Here is a 14,514-nt window from a genome sequence, read left to right on the forward strand (position 1 = left end):
CCACCCCTTTCCTCCTCTACTCCTCAACCCCCTTCTTGCCTCCTCCGCCCCCCTTCAAGACGAGAAGATAAGAGGGTGGCTGGAGGCAGGAAATGCCACTCTCCCAGGCTGGCCAGGAGAAGCAGAGAAAACCCCGAGTTTGGGAAGGTGCGAGACGTGGAGTTACAGTTTTACCCTTCTCCAGAATGCTTTGCACTTCCTCTGTTTTAGGCTATCGTTACTCTCATTATCCCCAGATAGTTCCATCCTATTTGAGACCACCTTATCACTTAGGTAGACCTGGTTTTAGTTAAGGTTTCCCCACTTTCCTCTGACCCCGGAATTCTCAGTCAGAACTGGTCTGAGTCCCCGATCAGCTTTCTTCCCGTTCTAGCCGTGTGACCTTGAGTGAACCACAACTTCTCCGAGCCTACTCTCCATGTCTGGGAAACGCAGGCGAAACGTCTACCGCACCACGCCTGTTGCGCGGAACAAATGAGAAAGTCCTTGTGAGCTGTAAAAAGCAACAGAAGTTAGCTACGTTAATTCTGGACGTGTAGTCACTCTTGCAGAACCCTTCCCTTTCCTTTGGGACCCGCCCTGCAAATCCCGCCTCGTGCTGACAGTTGTCGCCACCCTCCTGTCGCCGTTTTTCCCATTGGCGAACGCACTGTACGCGCGGCGCCGAGTGTTGACGTCACGGCCCCTGCCGGCGCACGATGACGTATTGGCCCCGCCCCGGCCGCTCCTTACCTCCCGCGGGGCCCCGCCCATCGGGCCGACGCGGCGCGAGTCCCGCCCCGCGGGTGACGTGTGCGCGTGAGGCCCGGCCGCCCCGGCAGTTGGTGCAGCGGCGGTTGGGCTGAGGGCGCTTACCCCACCCCTCCCCTCCTCCGGCCCGGGCTCCCACCCCGCCGGGCCCAGCCCCGGCCCTAGCCCCAACCCTAGCCCGAGCCCGAGCCGGGCCCGTCCCGTGCGGGCCCGTGCCGCCCCCTCAGCCGGCGACGCCCCGGGCCGCCCGCCCGCCTGCCCGCCACCATGGAGCTGGAGGACGGTGTGGTGTACCAGGAGGAGCCCGGCGGCTCTGGGGCCGTGATGTCGGAGCGGGTGTCCGGCCTGGCCGGCTCCATCTACCGCGAGTTCGAGCGGCTCATCGGGCGCTACGACGAGGAGGTGGTCAAGGAGCTGATGCCACTGGTGGTGGCCGTGCTGGAGAACCTGGACTCGGTGTTCGCGCAGGACCAGGAGCACCAGGTGGAGCTGGAGCTGCTGCGGGACGACAACGAGCAGCTCATCACCCAGTACGAGCGGGAGAAGGCGCTGCGCAAGCACGCCGAGGAGGTGAGGGCCGGCCGGCCGGCGGGGAGGGCGGGGGCCGGGCCCGAGGGCGGGCCGGGGGCCAGGGGTCGCGGGTCGCGGCCGGGCCTGGCCCGGGAGGGGGGTGCGCCGGGCCTCCTAGGGGCGGGCCTGAGGCCGAGGCCCCCCGACTGAGTCCGGAGGCCGAGAGGTCCCCGGGACCCCCGGCCCGCGTCGGAAGCCGAGGCGGACGAGTGAGTGTCCAGGAGAAGGGAGTGAGATGGGGGAGGCAGGGCCCGGGGAGGAAGCCACAGCCTGGCATGAGGGCACCTGGGGTTGGCTGAGGGCAGAGATTTTAGGATGTCTGGTCGCCTCTTGTAGTTTAGGGAAGCTTCCGACCACCGTAGGATAGTCAGATGGTGGTTCAAACTTTTACCACGACGAGGGGGGGGTGGTGGTGGCATTTAAATATGTATGTAACTTCCGCTGCTTCCAGTACCTTTCCAGGGGGTTGCTGCTTTGGGAAGTTAGAGATCTCCCTCTTTCGGTCAGTTTCTTTTTGATGTTTTAACGCTGTTGAAACAGAGGTTTAATTTTATGTTTTGTATGCCTTGGTTGACACTTTGTCAACACTTAGGTGTTGTAAAGCAATACTCTGTAAATATGGAGAGTATACAACTTTATTTTATGTATCCCACAGCAAAGCATTCCTCCATATCAGGTGGTAACCTTGGACAGTTCCCTTTAAAAACTCTATTTATAAAGAGGACGGGGCGAGGGGCGGGCGGGTTTGAGGAGGTTGTAGGTGACTGCTGGCAACCCATTTCAGACTGCAGTTTACAGGTGCATTTGGCCGGCTCTCAACTCTAGCACCTCAGCAGTGATCTCTGTGCCCTCCCCTCAAGTCTGTGAACCTTTTGGAGCTCTGCGGTGCAGGTGGTCGGTCTTGGACATCTTGAGACAGTCAAGGATTTTAGCTTTCAGGCTGTGTTGGCATTATTTCTGTAGAACTTACCTAATGCAAGTGAAGTGTCCTGTTCATCTTTGTTTCTTGAGCGTGTAGTACACCTGGTGTCTAAATACATGGTGATTGAAGGGAACTAAATGACTAATTATTGAAGGAATGACATGTTCTCTTTCAAAAATACTTGAAAAGTTTTTGGAATGTGAGATTTGTTTCGCAGCTCATTTCCTAACACTAAATAGTACCACCGTTTAAACTTTTTGTCACATAGACCTTTGTACCAGGTCAAATAGTTCTTTTTCAAGCTTTACTGTAGTGATGATTTTTAGTTCTGATTTTGTGAGTCATTTGACTTAAAGGAATGCTGTTATATTTGCCAAACAAAATTGACTTTATTTCAAGAGTATTTCGAAGTATATAGGGAAGGAGGGGTTGAAAAAAATCTAAGGATGGGATCACAATTTCCACTAGTTTAATAGCACGATTTATAGAACAGAGGTCATGTACTGCTTCTGAGAGGGCATGCCATATCTTCATGCCCACACAGGCCCTTGCCAGTGTGTGGATGTACATGGAAAAGACTGGGGAATTAACCACATATACACACAGGTGAGGAGCAGGCCCAGCATGACCTATCACCTGGGGTAAAAGAAATGCTCCCTCCAGCCTTCAACTCCTGTGAGTTCATATAAACATGGGCAAAATGCCAAGGTCACACGTGCCAGGAAAACCATCTGCCACAGGTTGCAGAATCAGAAAATAAAACTGACTAACTGCTGGGCTCTGGGTTATATATTAATTTCGTAAATAAATAACTTTTTAAACATGGGTTATCCAGTGACTTCCTTTGTAATTTATACTTTTTCAAACACATCTATAAATTCTCTCTAATGAAACCTTTTGGCAAAGGGCCATGACCTGAGAATAGAGAACATTGATGAAACGCTAGATGAGCCAACTCCCAGACCACAAACATAAAACCACCTTGTTATCAGTCTTCAAGTAAGATCATAAATCAAGTTTTACCCAGTACCCAGAAATTCATTCTCTCTTAGGCCAATATGCAGAGGTGAATTCTGTGTTTAATTTTCTGTGAGTGCTTTGTTTGTGGCCTTTAATATGGAAACTAAGAGTCTGCTATTAGAGCAAAAGTGCCTCAGGGCATTTACAGCATAAGTATTTGAAAGTATGTAAATGGTCCATCCCCAGAAAGTGTAAAGTAAATTCTAAGCACCTTTGTGGAAATTTAGGAGGGTATGTGAATGGTGAGAATGTTTTAGGAGGTGTGAAGTGCTATAATCTCTTGCTTGCCGGAATTCTCAACAAGAAATCAGAAACTTAATCTTTATTATAATAATATTACTTAATTTGAATACCTTCTGTCTTCTTCTTTGCTTTTATGTGAATGTTTTTGTGTAGAATTAGCCTGCTGTTTTTGTGAGTCTTTAAAAACAACCTAAAGGAGGGCTAATTTTAGGTGGGTTTGTGACCAGTTTCAAATGCTAATCAGGAAATCTTCATCCTGTTGCTCACCTCTCTTCTCTTTGGGCTCTCTACTCCAGCCAGATGTCTTTCCATTCCTTAAGCAAGTCTTGTCTGATGCCTTCGCCCATGCTGTTCCCTTGGCCTACTATGCTTTTCTCTCAGAGCTTCACCTTTTCTAGCTTCTCACTTTCGGCTCAGCTTAAATTTCACTTCTTCATCTAGACCTTGCCTGTCTACTCTATCCACAGTAAGCCCTGCGAATCTATGAATAATTTATTTGTAAATCAGTGATTTTTAAAAACAAAAATCTGGATAGAAAATGATCTGGAGAGAGGTGTTATTCTTGGGAAGAATATGTGTTTTTTTATGTTCTGTTTGTGCAAATTCTTTTAAAATAGACATGATTTGCTTTGAGTAATTAGAAAAAAAAGGAAAACTTCCCTGATAAGTAGGCAAATGAGTTGAAGAACGTTTTTCACAGGAGTTTAGTTCCAAGTGATTCTTTGGGCCTTGTTTGTTGTCACCATTATTTTCATTTTGTTTTATTATTATGTTTTTTGTGTGAGGAAGATCAGCCCTGCGCTAACATCCATGCCAGTCCTCCTCTTTTTGCTGAGGAAGACTGGCCCTGGGCTAACATCCGTGCCCATCTTCCTCTACTTTATGTGGGATGCCGCCACAGCATGGCTTGCCAAGCGGTGCGTCATTGCACGCCCGGGATCTGAACCCGCGAACCCTGGGCCGCCGAAGTGGAGTGTGTGCGCTTAACCGCTATGCCACTGGCCCGGCCCCGTCACCATTATTTTCAAAGTGAGTGTTTTGCATGATTGGGTGGAGGGAGATTGCACATAAAAATGAAGATGCACCTTCTTCGTCCTCCCTGCTTGCATGATGGAAGCATACATGAAGAGAGTGGACTGAAGAGACTCAGTCTTTGCTGGGAAGAAGATGTTAGGATTATGTGATTTTTGTGACTTCTTTTCTGTGGCTTTTCACCTAAATAAATTGAGGTGATTAAATGCAGAGGTGAGAGATAACTACTGAGGATTTTCTAAGTAACTTTTCCCCAATGAATCAGCATTTAAAGCAGTAACAAAACTGATGTTTTGTATGAAGACTTGAATCAGGTTGTTTTCTTTGGAAGTGTGTGAACACAGGATCGATAAGATTTGTGGGCAGGAAATCAGACATTGATATTCAGAATTCTTTTTATTGATGTTATAGTTCTCATTCATTTATAAAAAATATTTTAATCAAAACTGTTGAGGTTAATTTTAGTTTATTTGCAAAATAATTTACAATGACAGTTAAGTTCATCTCTTTAATAAGCACTTAAGGACAGCTTGAAGTCTTTTCATTGAGTTTTGTGACTTTTTTATCAAGTGACAGGAGTGAAGAGTAATTTTGCATACTTAGAGTTTGAATTTGTTGATGATGGCTGTTGAGGACTTAGGAAGTTAAAAAGCGGAAATTCCACTTTTGCTTCAACATTAAGTTTATTTTATGCCTTTAGCACAGTTGTTATTTAAATTAGTAATTATGATGGTTCTTCAGATTTTTGGCTTTAAATTTCTTAGGACACTAGAGTTCCTAGAATGAACTTTGCTATTATGTGGGTTTTATTTCACTGAAGTGAAGCAGCAGGGGAAGGGTGGTTTAGTTACCTGCACAGATGATTTGTCAGTACAGGAGAACAAGTTGCTGGTCAATGGGATGTTAACACTGACATCTTACATGCTTGAATATACGTTATTTATTAAAGTTTTCGAACTCCTTTTAAAAGTGAGGGCCCTCTGTGGTACCTGTCCAGTAGTTTTTTGTTTTTTTGTTTTTTTTTGGTGAGGAAGATCAGCCCTGAGCTAACATCCATGCCAATCCTCCTCTTTTTTGCTGAGGAAGATTGGCCCTGGGCTTACATCCATGCCTATCTTCCTCCACTTTATATGGGATGCCGCCACAGCATGGCCTGACAAGCGGTGTGTCAGTGCGCGCCCAGGATCTGAACCCCGGGCCGCCAGGAGCAGAGCACGCACATTTAAATGCTACGCCATGGGGCCAGCTCTGTCCAGTAGTTTTTGAAACCAGTATCTTGTGGTATTTTCAGTGAACTAAAGATTTTTGATCCAAGAATTGGCTCAGGTGCTGACTTAATTTCTCACCTGGTTTAGTCGGATCAAGGGTCAGCAGCTTTTTGGAATGTTATTTTACATCTTAATTTATTCATTTAAACCTAAATTTTAGAATGCTCAAAATACATTTTAGTGCTTCATTGATTTCTATATTACCTAAATTATTTTGTACATAAAACCAATACATTTAAAGACACACTTTTTAAAAAACACATATTTTCATATTTTAAAAAATATGATTGTTTTTTCTTGCTGAACCATTTGAATAAGCTTCACACTGCCCCTAGTCAGAGTGGATATGTCCTTGTCCCTGGTCACTCCCTACTGCAGGATGCTTTCTGAAATGAACAGTCTTTTTGTTCTCTAGGGGAGAGTGTGTCTGTGGTGGTGGAGGGGCAGGTTGTTGCCTTTTGAAATGGTTATCAGTTAGGTGTAACCATTGTTTAGCTCTTAAGACAGATCTTACCCTTTCTTTACCTTCAGAGATTTCTGATTGTAGGTGTCTAAGATACCATTATGCGTCTTTGCTATAGTGACATTCACATTGTTATTGAGTTAAAATCACAAAAGAAAATATCAGAATGGGTAAGGTACCTAACTGGATCAAATACCTCTAGTTAGAGGATGGATTAGTAGAGTAAGGACTGCTCACTAGGTTATTGTGGTATGTGCCGTAGGTCGCTGATCCAACTCTGTGCTTAAGTTTGCTTCTCCTTTCTTGACTCCTTAGCTTACCTTTAACTACACACTTCGTACTTAAATCATACGAAACCTTTGGTTCCCAGGAGAGCTAGTTTTAGAATCTAGCCAAACATGTGTTCTTTTGTTCTGTTGACTAATGGCTGAGTTATTTTAAAAACACCTTTTTTGCTGTGCTCAGCACTCATAATGAATACAGCTGTTACCTAGATAAATTATCAGGTTGAGATAAAAAATATCAACATAGATCCAGTTTAATAATATATGTAATGTGTCTATTCGAAAAGCTGATATTTAGAAATATGTGTGTGTAAATTCTAGATATTTTGAAATCTTGGCCAGTGATATTTAGTTATTAGTTTGAATGCTAATTAGCTGTTAGTTATTAGTTTGACTGTTTTATTCACTTAGGAATTCCAGTGTCTAGTAGTTTGGCGTAGTAGGGACCCCTCAAAATGTTTGAATTGAACCATGGTAATTTACATATTAATCAATACAATAGAGAAGTTTCCAAGTTGAGGATATAGAATTATTATTAGGAATTTTAAAACACTGTTTTTGTTTTCTTTTAAGGTCAGTAAACTTTTCCAGTAAATTTTCCCCACAGCTTTTTAATAGGAAAATCTTCAAACACAGAAAAATTAAAAGTACATTGATCATCTGTGTATCCATTACCTAGATTCAGTAGTTGTTGTTGTTTTTTTTTTTTTGGTGGGGAAGATCAGCTCTGAGCTAACATCCATGCCAGTCCTCTTTTTGCTGAGAAGACTGGCCCTGGGCTAACATCCGTGCCCATCCTCCTCTACTTTACATGGGTCGCCACCACAGCACAGTCTGACAAGCATCAGTATGCGCGCAGGATCCGAACCTGGGCTGCCAGCAGCGGAGCGCGGGCACTTAACCGCCACACCACGGGGCCGGCCCCTCAGTAGTTGTTTTATTTATCTACCTATATATACATGTGTATGTTGTGTGTATAGAGGTATATACACACCACGCATACATACATACACATAGTTTTAAATTGCTGAACCATTTCAAAGTAAATTACAGATGTTATGACACTTCACCCTACAGTACTTAAAGTATTTACTCCTAAAAAATGATAGCATTCTGCCATATATCCACAATATTTTATACATTTGAGAATATTTTCTAGTATTATCTAATATTCCATTTGAATTAATTTTGAAGTATATGTCAGTTATAGAGGTGAGTAAGTAAATATTTTGATAGTGAACTAATGTCCCTCATCTGGGAAGAAATGATTATTTGCCGTTTAGATACTTTTCTGTAAGAAATTTAAATCTGAGATCTATAAAACTGAATTAAATTGGTTAAAATTTTTTATTTAAAATTATAGCATAAAAATATCCCAGATTATTTTTCCTCTTTGAAACTTCAAGATACAGAAATTGAGAAACTGACTGTATGTTTAATGTTTTCTCTCGTAACTTTTTTTTTCGTCTTATCGTATGTTTTCCAGGATGTCTTGTTTCTGACTCTTACCTGTTCCACTAGGGTTATAGAGCCTGACAAGAATTTTTACTTGTAGTTTGATTGGATTCCCTACAGGGGTTAAGTCTAGGATTTTTGTGATTCTGGATTCCATTATTGTCTTTTAAAATGTATTTTCAGGAGCCAGCCCGGTGGCATAGCAGTTAAGTTTGTGCACTTGGCTTCTGTGGCCTAGGATTCACAGGTTCAGATCCTGGACATGGACCTACATCACTCATCAAGCCATGCTGCGGCAGCATCCCATATAAAGTAGAGGAAGATGGGCGAGGATGTTAGCCCAGGGCCGATCTTCCTCAGCAAAAAAGAGGAGGATTGGCAACAGATGTTAGCTCAGGGCTAATCTTCCTCAAAAAGTAAAATGTATTTTCACTTGCTCTTTCTGTAGTTATATTTTAAGGGCTAGGAGGAAACTCTGTGATCTTCTAGTTCTACCCTATCCCATTCCCATAGGTAGATTGAAAGATAGACACAGGTGATCAGAAAGAACAGATATTTATTGAGCCAAGAAGTCTTCTAGGCTCTGGGATGTAGTCACAAACAAAACAGACAAGGATGGTAGCCTGTGCTTTCTTGGAGTTTATATTGTAATAAAGAATAAACAAACCAGTTAATTACAGATTGTGATCGATGCTGCACAGGAAATAAAAAAGGTGATGTGATAAAGAGTAAAGAGGCAGGCACTTTAGATGGAACAAACAAGTTTATAAAAGGGTAAGCTGCCCATGCAGGAAATAAGTCATCTCATAAGAGTAGTTATTTAGATCTAAAACTTTAGGCTTATATATATAGTCAAGAGTTTCTTCTACCCATAATTCTTGAAAATTCAGAAAACTAAGTAGCTTTCATAAATGCATTTCTTTTGTTTTCTGTCTTATTCCTTCTCATACTTAACTTCTCAGCAAGCTTTGACTCTTTTGGTCACTTCTTTTTTTTTTTTTTTTTGTGAGGAAAATCAGCTCTGAGCTAACATCCATGCCAATCCTCCTCTTTTTGCTGGGGAAGACCGGCTCTGAGCTAACATCTATTGCCAATCCTCCTCCTTTTTTTTCCCCAAAGCTCCAGTAGATAGTTGTATGTCATAGGTGCACATGCTTCTAGTTGCTGTATGTGGGACGCCGCCTCAGCATGGCCGGAGAAGCGGTGCATGGGTGCACGCCCTGGGTCCGAACCCGGGCCCCAAGTAGCGTAGCGCGCGCACTCAACCGCTAAGCCGTGGGGCCGGCCCCAGGTAACTCCTTCTTTGACAAACATTATATTTTGGTTCTATGACTTGGACGTCTCTTGGTTTGCATCTTACTTATCTGACCACTCTGTGGAGTCCCCTTCCTCACATTAGCTTTGTGTTCTTCGGCGTTCTTTCTAAGGTCCTCTTTAGTTCTCACTCTGCACACTGCCTAGCTGATATTATCCATTCCCGTGGGTCAATTACTATTTGTTGACTGTTCCAAAATGTATATTTCATTCATTCATTTAAGAGATATTTCTTGAGTGCCAACTATGTGCCTGGTACTGTGTCCATTGGGGATACAGTGGTGAGTAAAAGAGGCAAGATTCTTCCCTCATGGAGCTGACAGCCTATTAAGAACTTAAAGGTCAGATCTCTCTCTGGAGTTTCAGATCCACGTTACTGTTGTTTATTGGACATGAATGTCAAAATGACAAGTCCAAAACTGAACTTATTTCCCAAGCTTGCTCCTCCTCTATTCCCTTTCTTTGTGTGGATACCACTATCCACCTGGTCAGATACCTGGTCACCATCGTTAATCTTCTCTCTGCTGCATCCCCATTGCTACCGTCTTTTGTTTCCAGCTTTTAAATATTTTTGGAATCTGTTTACTTCTTTCCAAATCCATTTCTACTACTCTGTTACAGGCCACCAACATCTCTTGCCCCGAATCCAAACTCCATAGGAGCTGGAGTGTTGTGCCATTCGTACTGTAAGCCAGTGTCTGCCACATGGGAAGTACCCAATGAACATTTCTGAATAAATGAATGGATAACTGAAACTGTCCCAAAACTGATCTGTCTGCTTCCAGTAGTGCCAGCCTTTAAACTGCCAATCACACTGTACCCAGATGTCTCCAAAATGGAAGTCTAGTTAGATCAATTCCATACTTAAAAGCCTTTTGTGGCTCTGTCTGAAGTTCTTGAAGTGACTAAGTTCCTAACATACAAGGCCTTGTAATCTGGCTGCTCCTTATCTTACCAGCCTCCTCTTTTCCTTTTTGAGCCATACCGAACACTTTGAGTTTGTTTTGCAAAAATTATTCTCTGCAAGCCTTCTTAAAAGCTGCCTCATTGCTTGGTACTCTTGTATTGCCTGGCTAACATTATTCATCTTTCAGGTTTCAATTCTGGCATGCCTTTTATGAACACCCAAGTATGGATTGTGCCCATCTTATATCTTCCCACAGCATACTGTTCTTTCCGTCTCGTAGCACTTCCAATGGTATATCAAACCTGTTGCTTTAATTCCCTCACTAAACTACTGGGATGCAGTAGGTATTTAATAGGTATTTATTGGTTGGTTGGATGGATGGATGAATATGCTAAAGGTCAAATTGCTAAGTCTAGCTATTTAAAGTTCTCTTTTGTGCATTCAAGTTATTGTCCTTACTGTTGGTGCCAAGTTATGCTAAAACTTCCAAAAAATTCTTCAATAAGTCCTTTGACTTTTGCATACACAGAGAAACCATGACTTCTCCTGAGTATAGTTATTGCAGACACTACCTCATTTCCTATGCATAGTAGATATTCTAGAAATGTTTGTGCATTTTAAAAATTGAAATATTAAGATCATTGGAACTACTGTCAAAAGTGTTGTAGGGATTACTTTTGTGGTTGCAAAGGTTGGGCTAGGTGATTTTTTTTTTCGGTGAGGAAGATCAGCCCTGAGCTAAAATCCGATGCCAGTCCTCCTCTTTTTTTGCCAAGGAAGATTGGCCCTGGGCTAACATCCTTGCCCATCTTCCTCTACTTTCTATAGGACGCTGCCACAGCATGGCTTGACAAGCGGTATGTCGGTGCGCTCCTGGGATCCGAAACTGCGAACCCTTGGGCTGCGGAAGCAGAGTGAGAGCCCTTAACCGCTATGCCACTGGACCCGCCCCTGGGCTAGGTCATCTTAAAAGTCATGTTAGCACCATGATTCTCTGATTATTTTAAACTTAACAGTGGCTTTCTATTGTATTTTTATTCATTTTAGCCACAAATAATTTTTTCTAAGTTACTGGTTGAGAAATAAGTTGGTCTGTCTGAATAAATTTTCCACACAAATGAAGGTTAAATGCCAAAACTTAATTTTAACTGTTTGCTTAGAATCTTTTGATAGACATTTCTAATTAGGATACAGCAGTACTACCCTACAGTAACAAATAAAATGGTTAGTAAAACATTTTCTATTTTTGAAGAAAAATTCATTCTGAAGAATAGTAAACAGTTATTTCTGGGGCATTGAAATCTATATTGGTTAAAAGCATCCGCTAGGCTATTATGGTATAAATCAGATTTCTAGTGTAAATTATCAAGTCCTCAATTTGAATTTTCTTTCAGTTACCTGTTGTCCTAGCCTCATTTTTTGTTACTGCTACCTATTCAAAAGCAAATACCTTTTAAAAAGTTCAACAGGTTGCACAGAAGTGTGGAATCAAATAAACAGGCTTTTGTAAAACCAGAAAGGTAACTTTTTGAAAAGACTTTTGTTTGTCTATGGTTCTATGAAAATAGTCTATTTGAACTTCTTTTGATGTGATTTGGGAAACATTTGACAGAAATTACCTACTCATTTGTGGCTCTGTTTAGTTTTAACTCTTTAAAGAATACTTTTATGCCAGGATAGACATTCAGTCAGTAATTTACTCAATTTTAACCGTCTCTAACCTAGCTGAGAGCTAGGAAGTGAAGAAAGAACATTTCTGAATAGCTAAAATGAATGTCTCAAACTCTGTCTAGTAGAGTTCCTGTCCTTGGCCTGTTGAAGAACCATTTAAATGCAAAGTACTTATTTACCCTTATTTTAAGTAAAATAGTTTCCTAGCCCTCAAGAGGTTATAAACAAATTAAGATTATAAGAAAATTAAGAGGATATTTGTTAGAGAAAAGTACTTCTACATAACAAATGGCAGGTGTCTCTGAAGCAGGATACTGAAAATTACCAAAAGTGCTATAGTGCAGTGGCCAAGGGCAAGGACAGTGGGGTCAGATGGCCTTGGGTCAAATCCTGGCTCTGTTACTTCCTAGCTAGGTAATCATGGACAGGTTTCCTAATGCCACGCCTCAATTTCTTAATCTGTAAATAGGGGTAATAATAGTAACAAGCTCCTAGGATTGTTGTGAGGATTATACAAGAAAAATGAGCTTTTCAAAGCTCCCGACATTTGGTTAATACGTACTGAATGTTATGTCTGATATCTGCCTACCTATCTGTCTATCCCATTTATTCACTTATAAAACAGTGTTAATTAAACACTTTGTGCCCAGAGTACAAGGGGTACAAGAATGAATATTCTAGGGTCCTGTCCTTGAGGAGCTCATAGTCTGGTGGGGAGGCTACTGTAAATAACTAGGGCAGCCTTACGTAAGCATTCTAAACAAGTACTCTGTGTACGAGGTGCTAAAATCCTAACTCAACCTGAGGGACGGCTTCTCCGAGACAGAGTGGCATTTAACTGGGTTATGTGTCACAGAGCCAAAGTATGAGAGATTTGAAAGCATGTAACATATTCAGAAAACTGCAAAAACATGACATTTATTTTTTTGATATATTTAAGTAGTAAATATTAGTTTTCCATATGTTCTTTAAAAATATATACTAGTACTTCTGCCACGTAGGGGAGTGGCAAGAATTGAGGTTGAATAGATAATCAAGGGTCAGAAAGTAAAGGACTGTGTTGTCAAACCTGGATTTTCATCTTGAATGCGTCACACACTATAATGCAGTGCCAGCAGTGGAGCGTGCACACTTAACCGCTAAGCCACGGGGCTGGCCCCAACAATATTAAGTCTCTTGATCCATGAACATGGGATGTCTTTCCATTTATTTGGATTTTTAATTTCTTTCAGAAGTGATTTATAGTTGTCAGAGTATAAGTTTTGCACTTCTTTTGTGAGTTTTATTTCTAAGTATTTTCTTCTTTTTGAGGCTATTGTAAATGGAGTTATTTCATTTTCTAATTGTTCATTGCAAGTGTTTAGAAATACACTTGATTTTTGTATATTGGTCTTGTATCCTGTAACATGGCTGAACTCCTTTATTAGTTCTAATTGGTTTTTTTGTGGATTCCTTAAGATTTTTTTATATATAATATCATGTCATCTGCAAATATAGGTAGTTTTACTTTTCTCTTTCCAATCTGGATGCCTTTTATTTCATTTTCTTGCCTAATTGCCCTGACTAGAACCTCCAGTACGATATTGAATAGAACTGGCAAGACTGAAATTTTTGTCTTGTTCCTGATCTTAGGGGGAAAGCATTCAATCTTTAACCATTAAGTATGATATTAGTTGTGGAGTTTTTGTAGATATTCTTTATCAGGTTGAGGGAGTTCCCTTCTATTCCGAGATTGTAGCGTTTTTCTTATGAAGGGATGTTGAATTTTGTCAAATGCTTCTTCTGTAACTATTCAGATAAGTCAGTGCTGTTCAGATACGTTTTTAGGTATGAGTGTTTTTTTTTTTTAACATCTAGAAATATTTTGCTTTTGACAAGATGGAAGTCAAATTTGATAACTCAAGTTTGAGTAGTATAAAGTTAATCCTTAAAAAAAGGCATATGTGTGCATCTGAAAATTAAAATTATATGTGAAAAGCTAAAATAATGACTCTATCCCCTCTTTGCTAGGGTGGTCAGGGAAGGCCACTAGGGATATAACATTTCAGTTGTGACATGAAGGATGCGGAGGAGACCATCAGGGGAGAGTGTTGTAGACAAAGGAAATGAGGCTCTAGGGTAGGCAACAGTTTAAAATTCAGAGTCAACCAGTCTAGAGGAAAGGGAGGGGATGAAGTAGGAGAGGCGTGGAGGGGATGAAGTAGGAGAGGTGGAGGGGATGAAGTAGGAGAGGCGTAGAGGAGCTGGTCACTCACTGGGCCTTGCGGACCAAGGTAGAGTTTGGGTTGTAGTCTAAGATTGTATTGTATTAGGAAGCCATTGATAATCTTCAGTCAAAGCAATAAAATGATCATATATATATAATTGTTTTTAGTATCTTTAAGACATATTAAAGTATTTATAGTGAAATCATGTGCTGCTGAAGTTTGTTGGGGGAATAGAGACAGAATACACATAAAACAAGATTTTCCATATACTGATAATTGTTGAAATTGGGTGATGGTACATAGGGATTTATTATACTATTCTCTCCGCTTTTATGCATGTTTGAAAATTCCCATTAAACATTAAAAAAAAAACAGAAAAGCAACTGGAAAGAAATGGTTATCTACTAT

General features: G+C 41.4%; 1 protein-coding gene across 2 annotated transcripts in view; it reads left to right on the forward strand.

Annotated features, from left to right (window-relative positions):
* Positions 1–910: 910 nt before the first annotated feature.
* The window catches only part of SPAG9 (sperm associated antigen 9), a 132,383-nt gene continuing 118,779 nt past the window's right edge, over positions 911–14,514 (forward strand). For both annotated transcript variants that reach the window (XM_058560636.1, XM_058560637.1), the window contains exon 1: positions 911–1,320. In XM_058560636.1, coding sequence (XP_058416619.1) covers positions 1,018–1,320 — 303 coding nt within the window. In that variant the 5' untranslated portion in view covers positions 911–1,017. The remainder of the gene's footprint in view (positions 1,321–14,514) is intronic.

This window comes from Diceros bicornis, chromosome 18 (genome assembly GCF_020826845.1).
Source record: "Diceros bicornis minor isolate mBicDic1 chromosome 18, mDicBic1.mat.cur, whole genome shotgun sequence".
Lineage (NCBI taxonomy): Eukaryota > Metazoa > Chordata > Mammalia > Perissodactyla > Rhinocerotidae > Diceros > Diceros bicornis.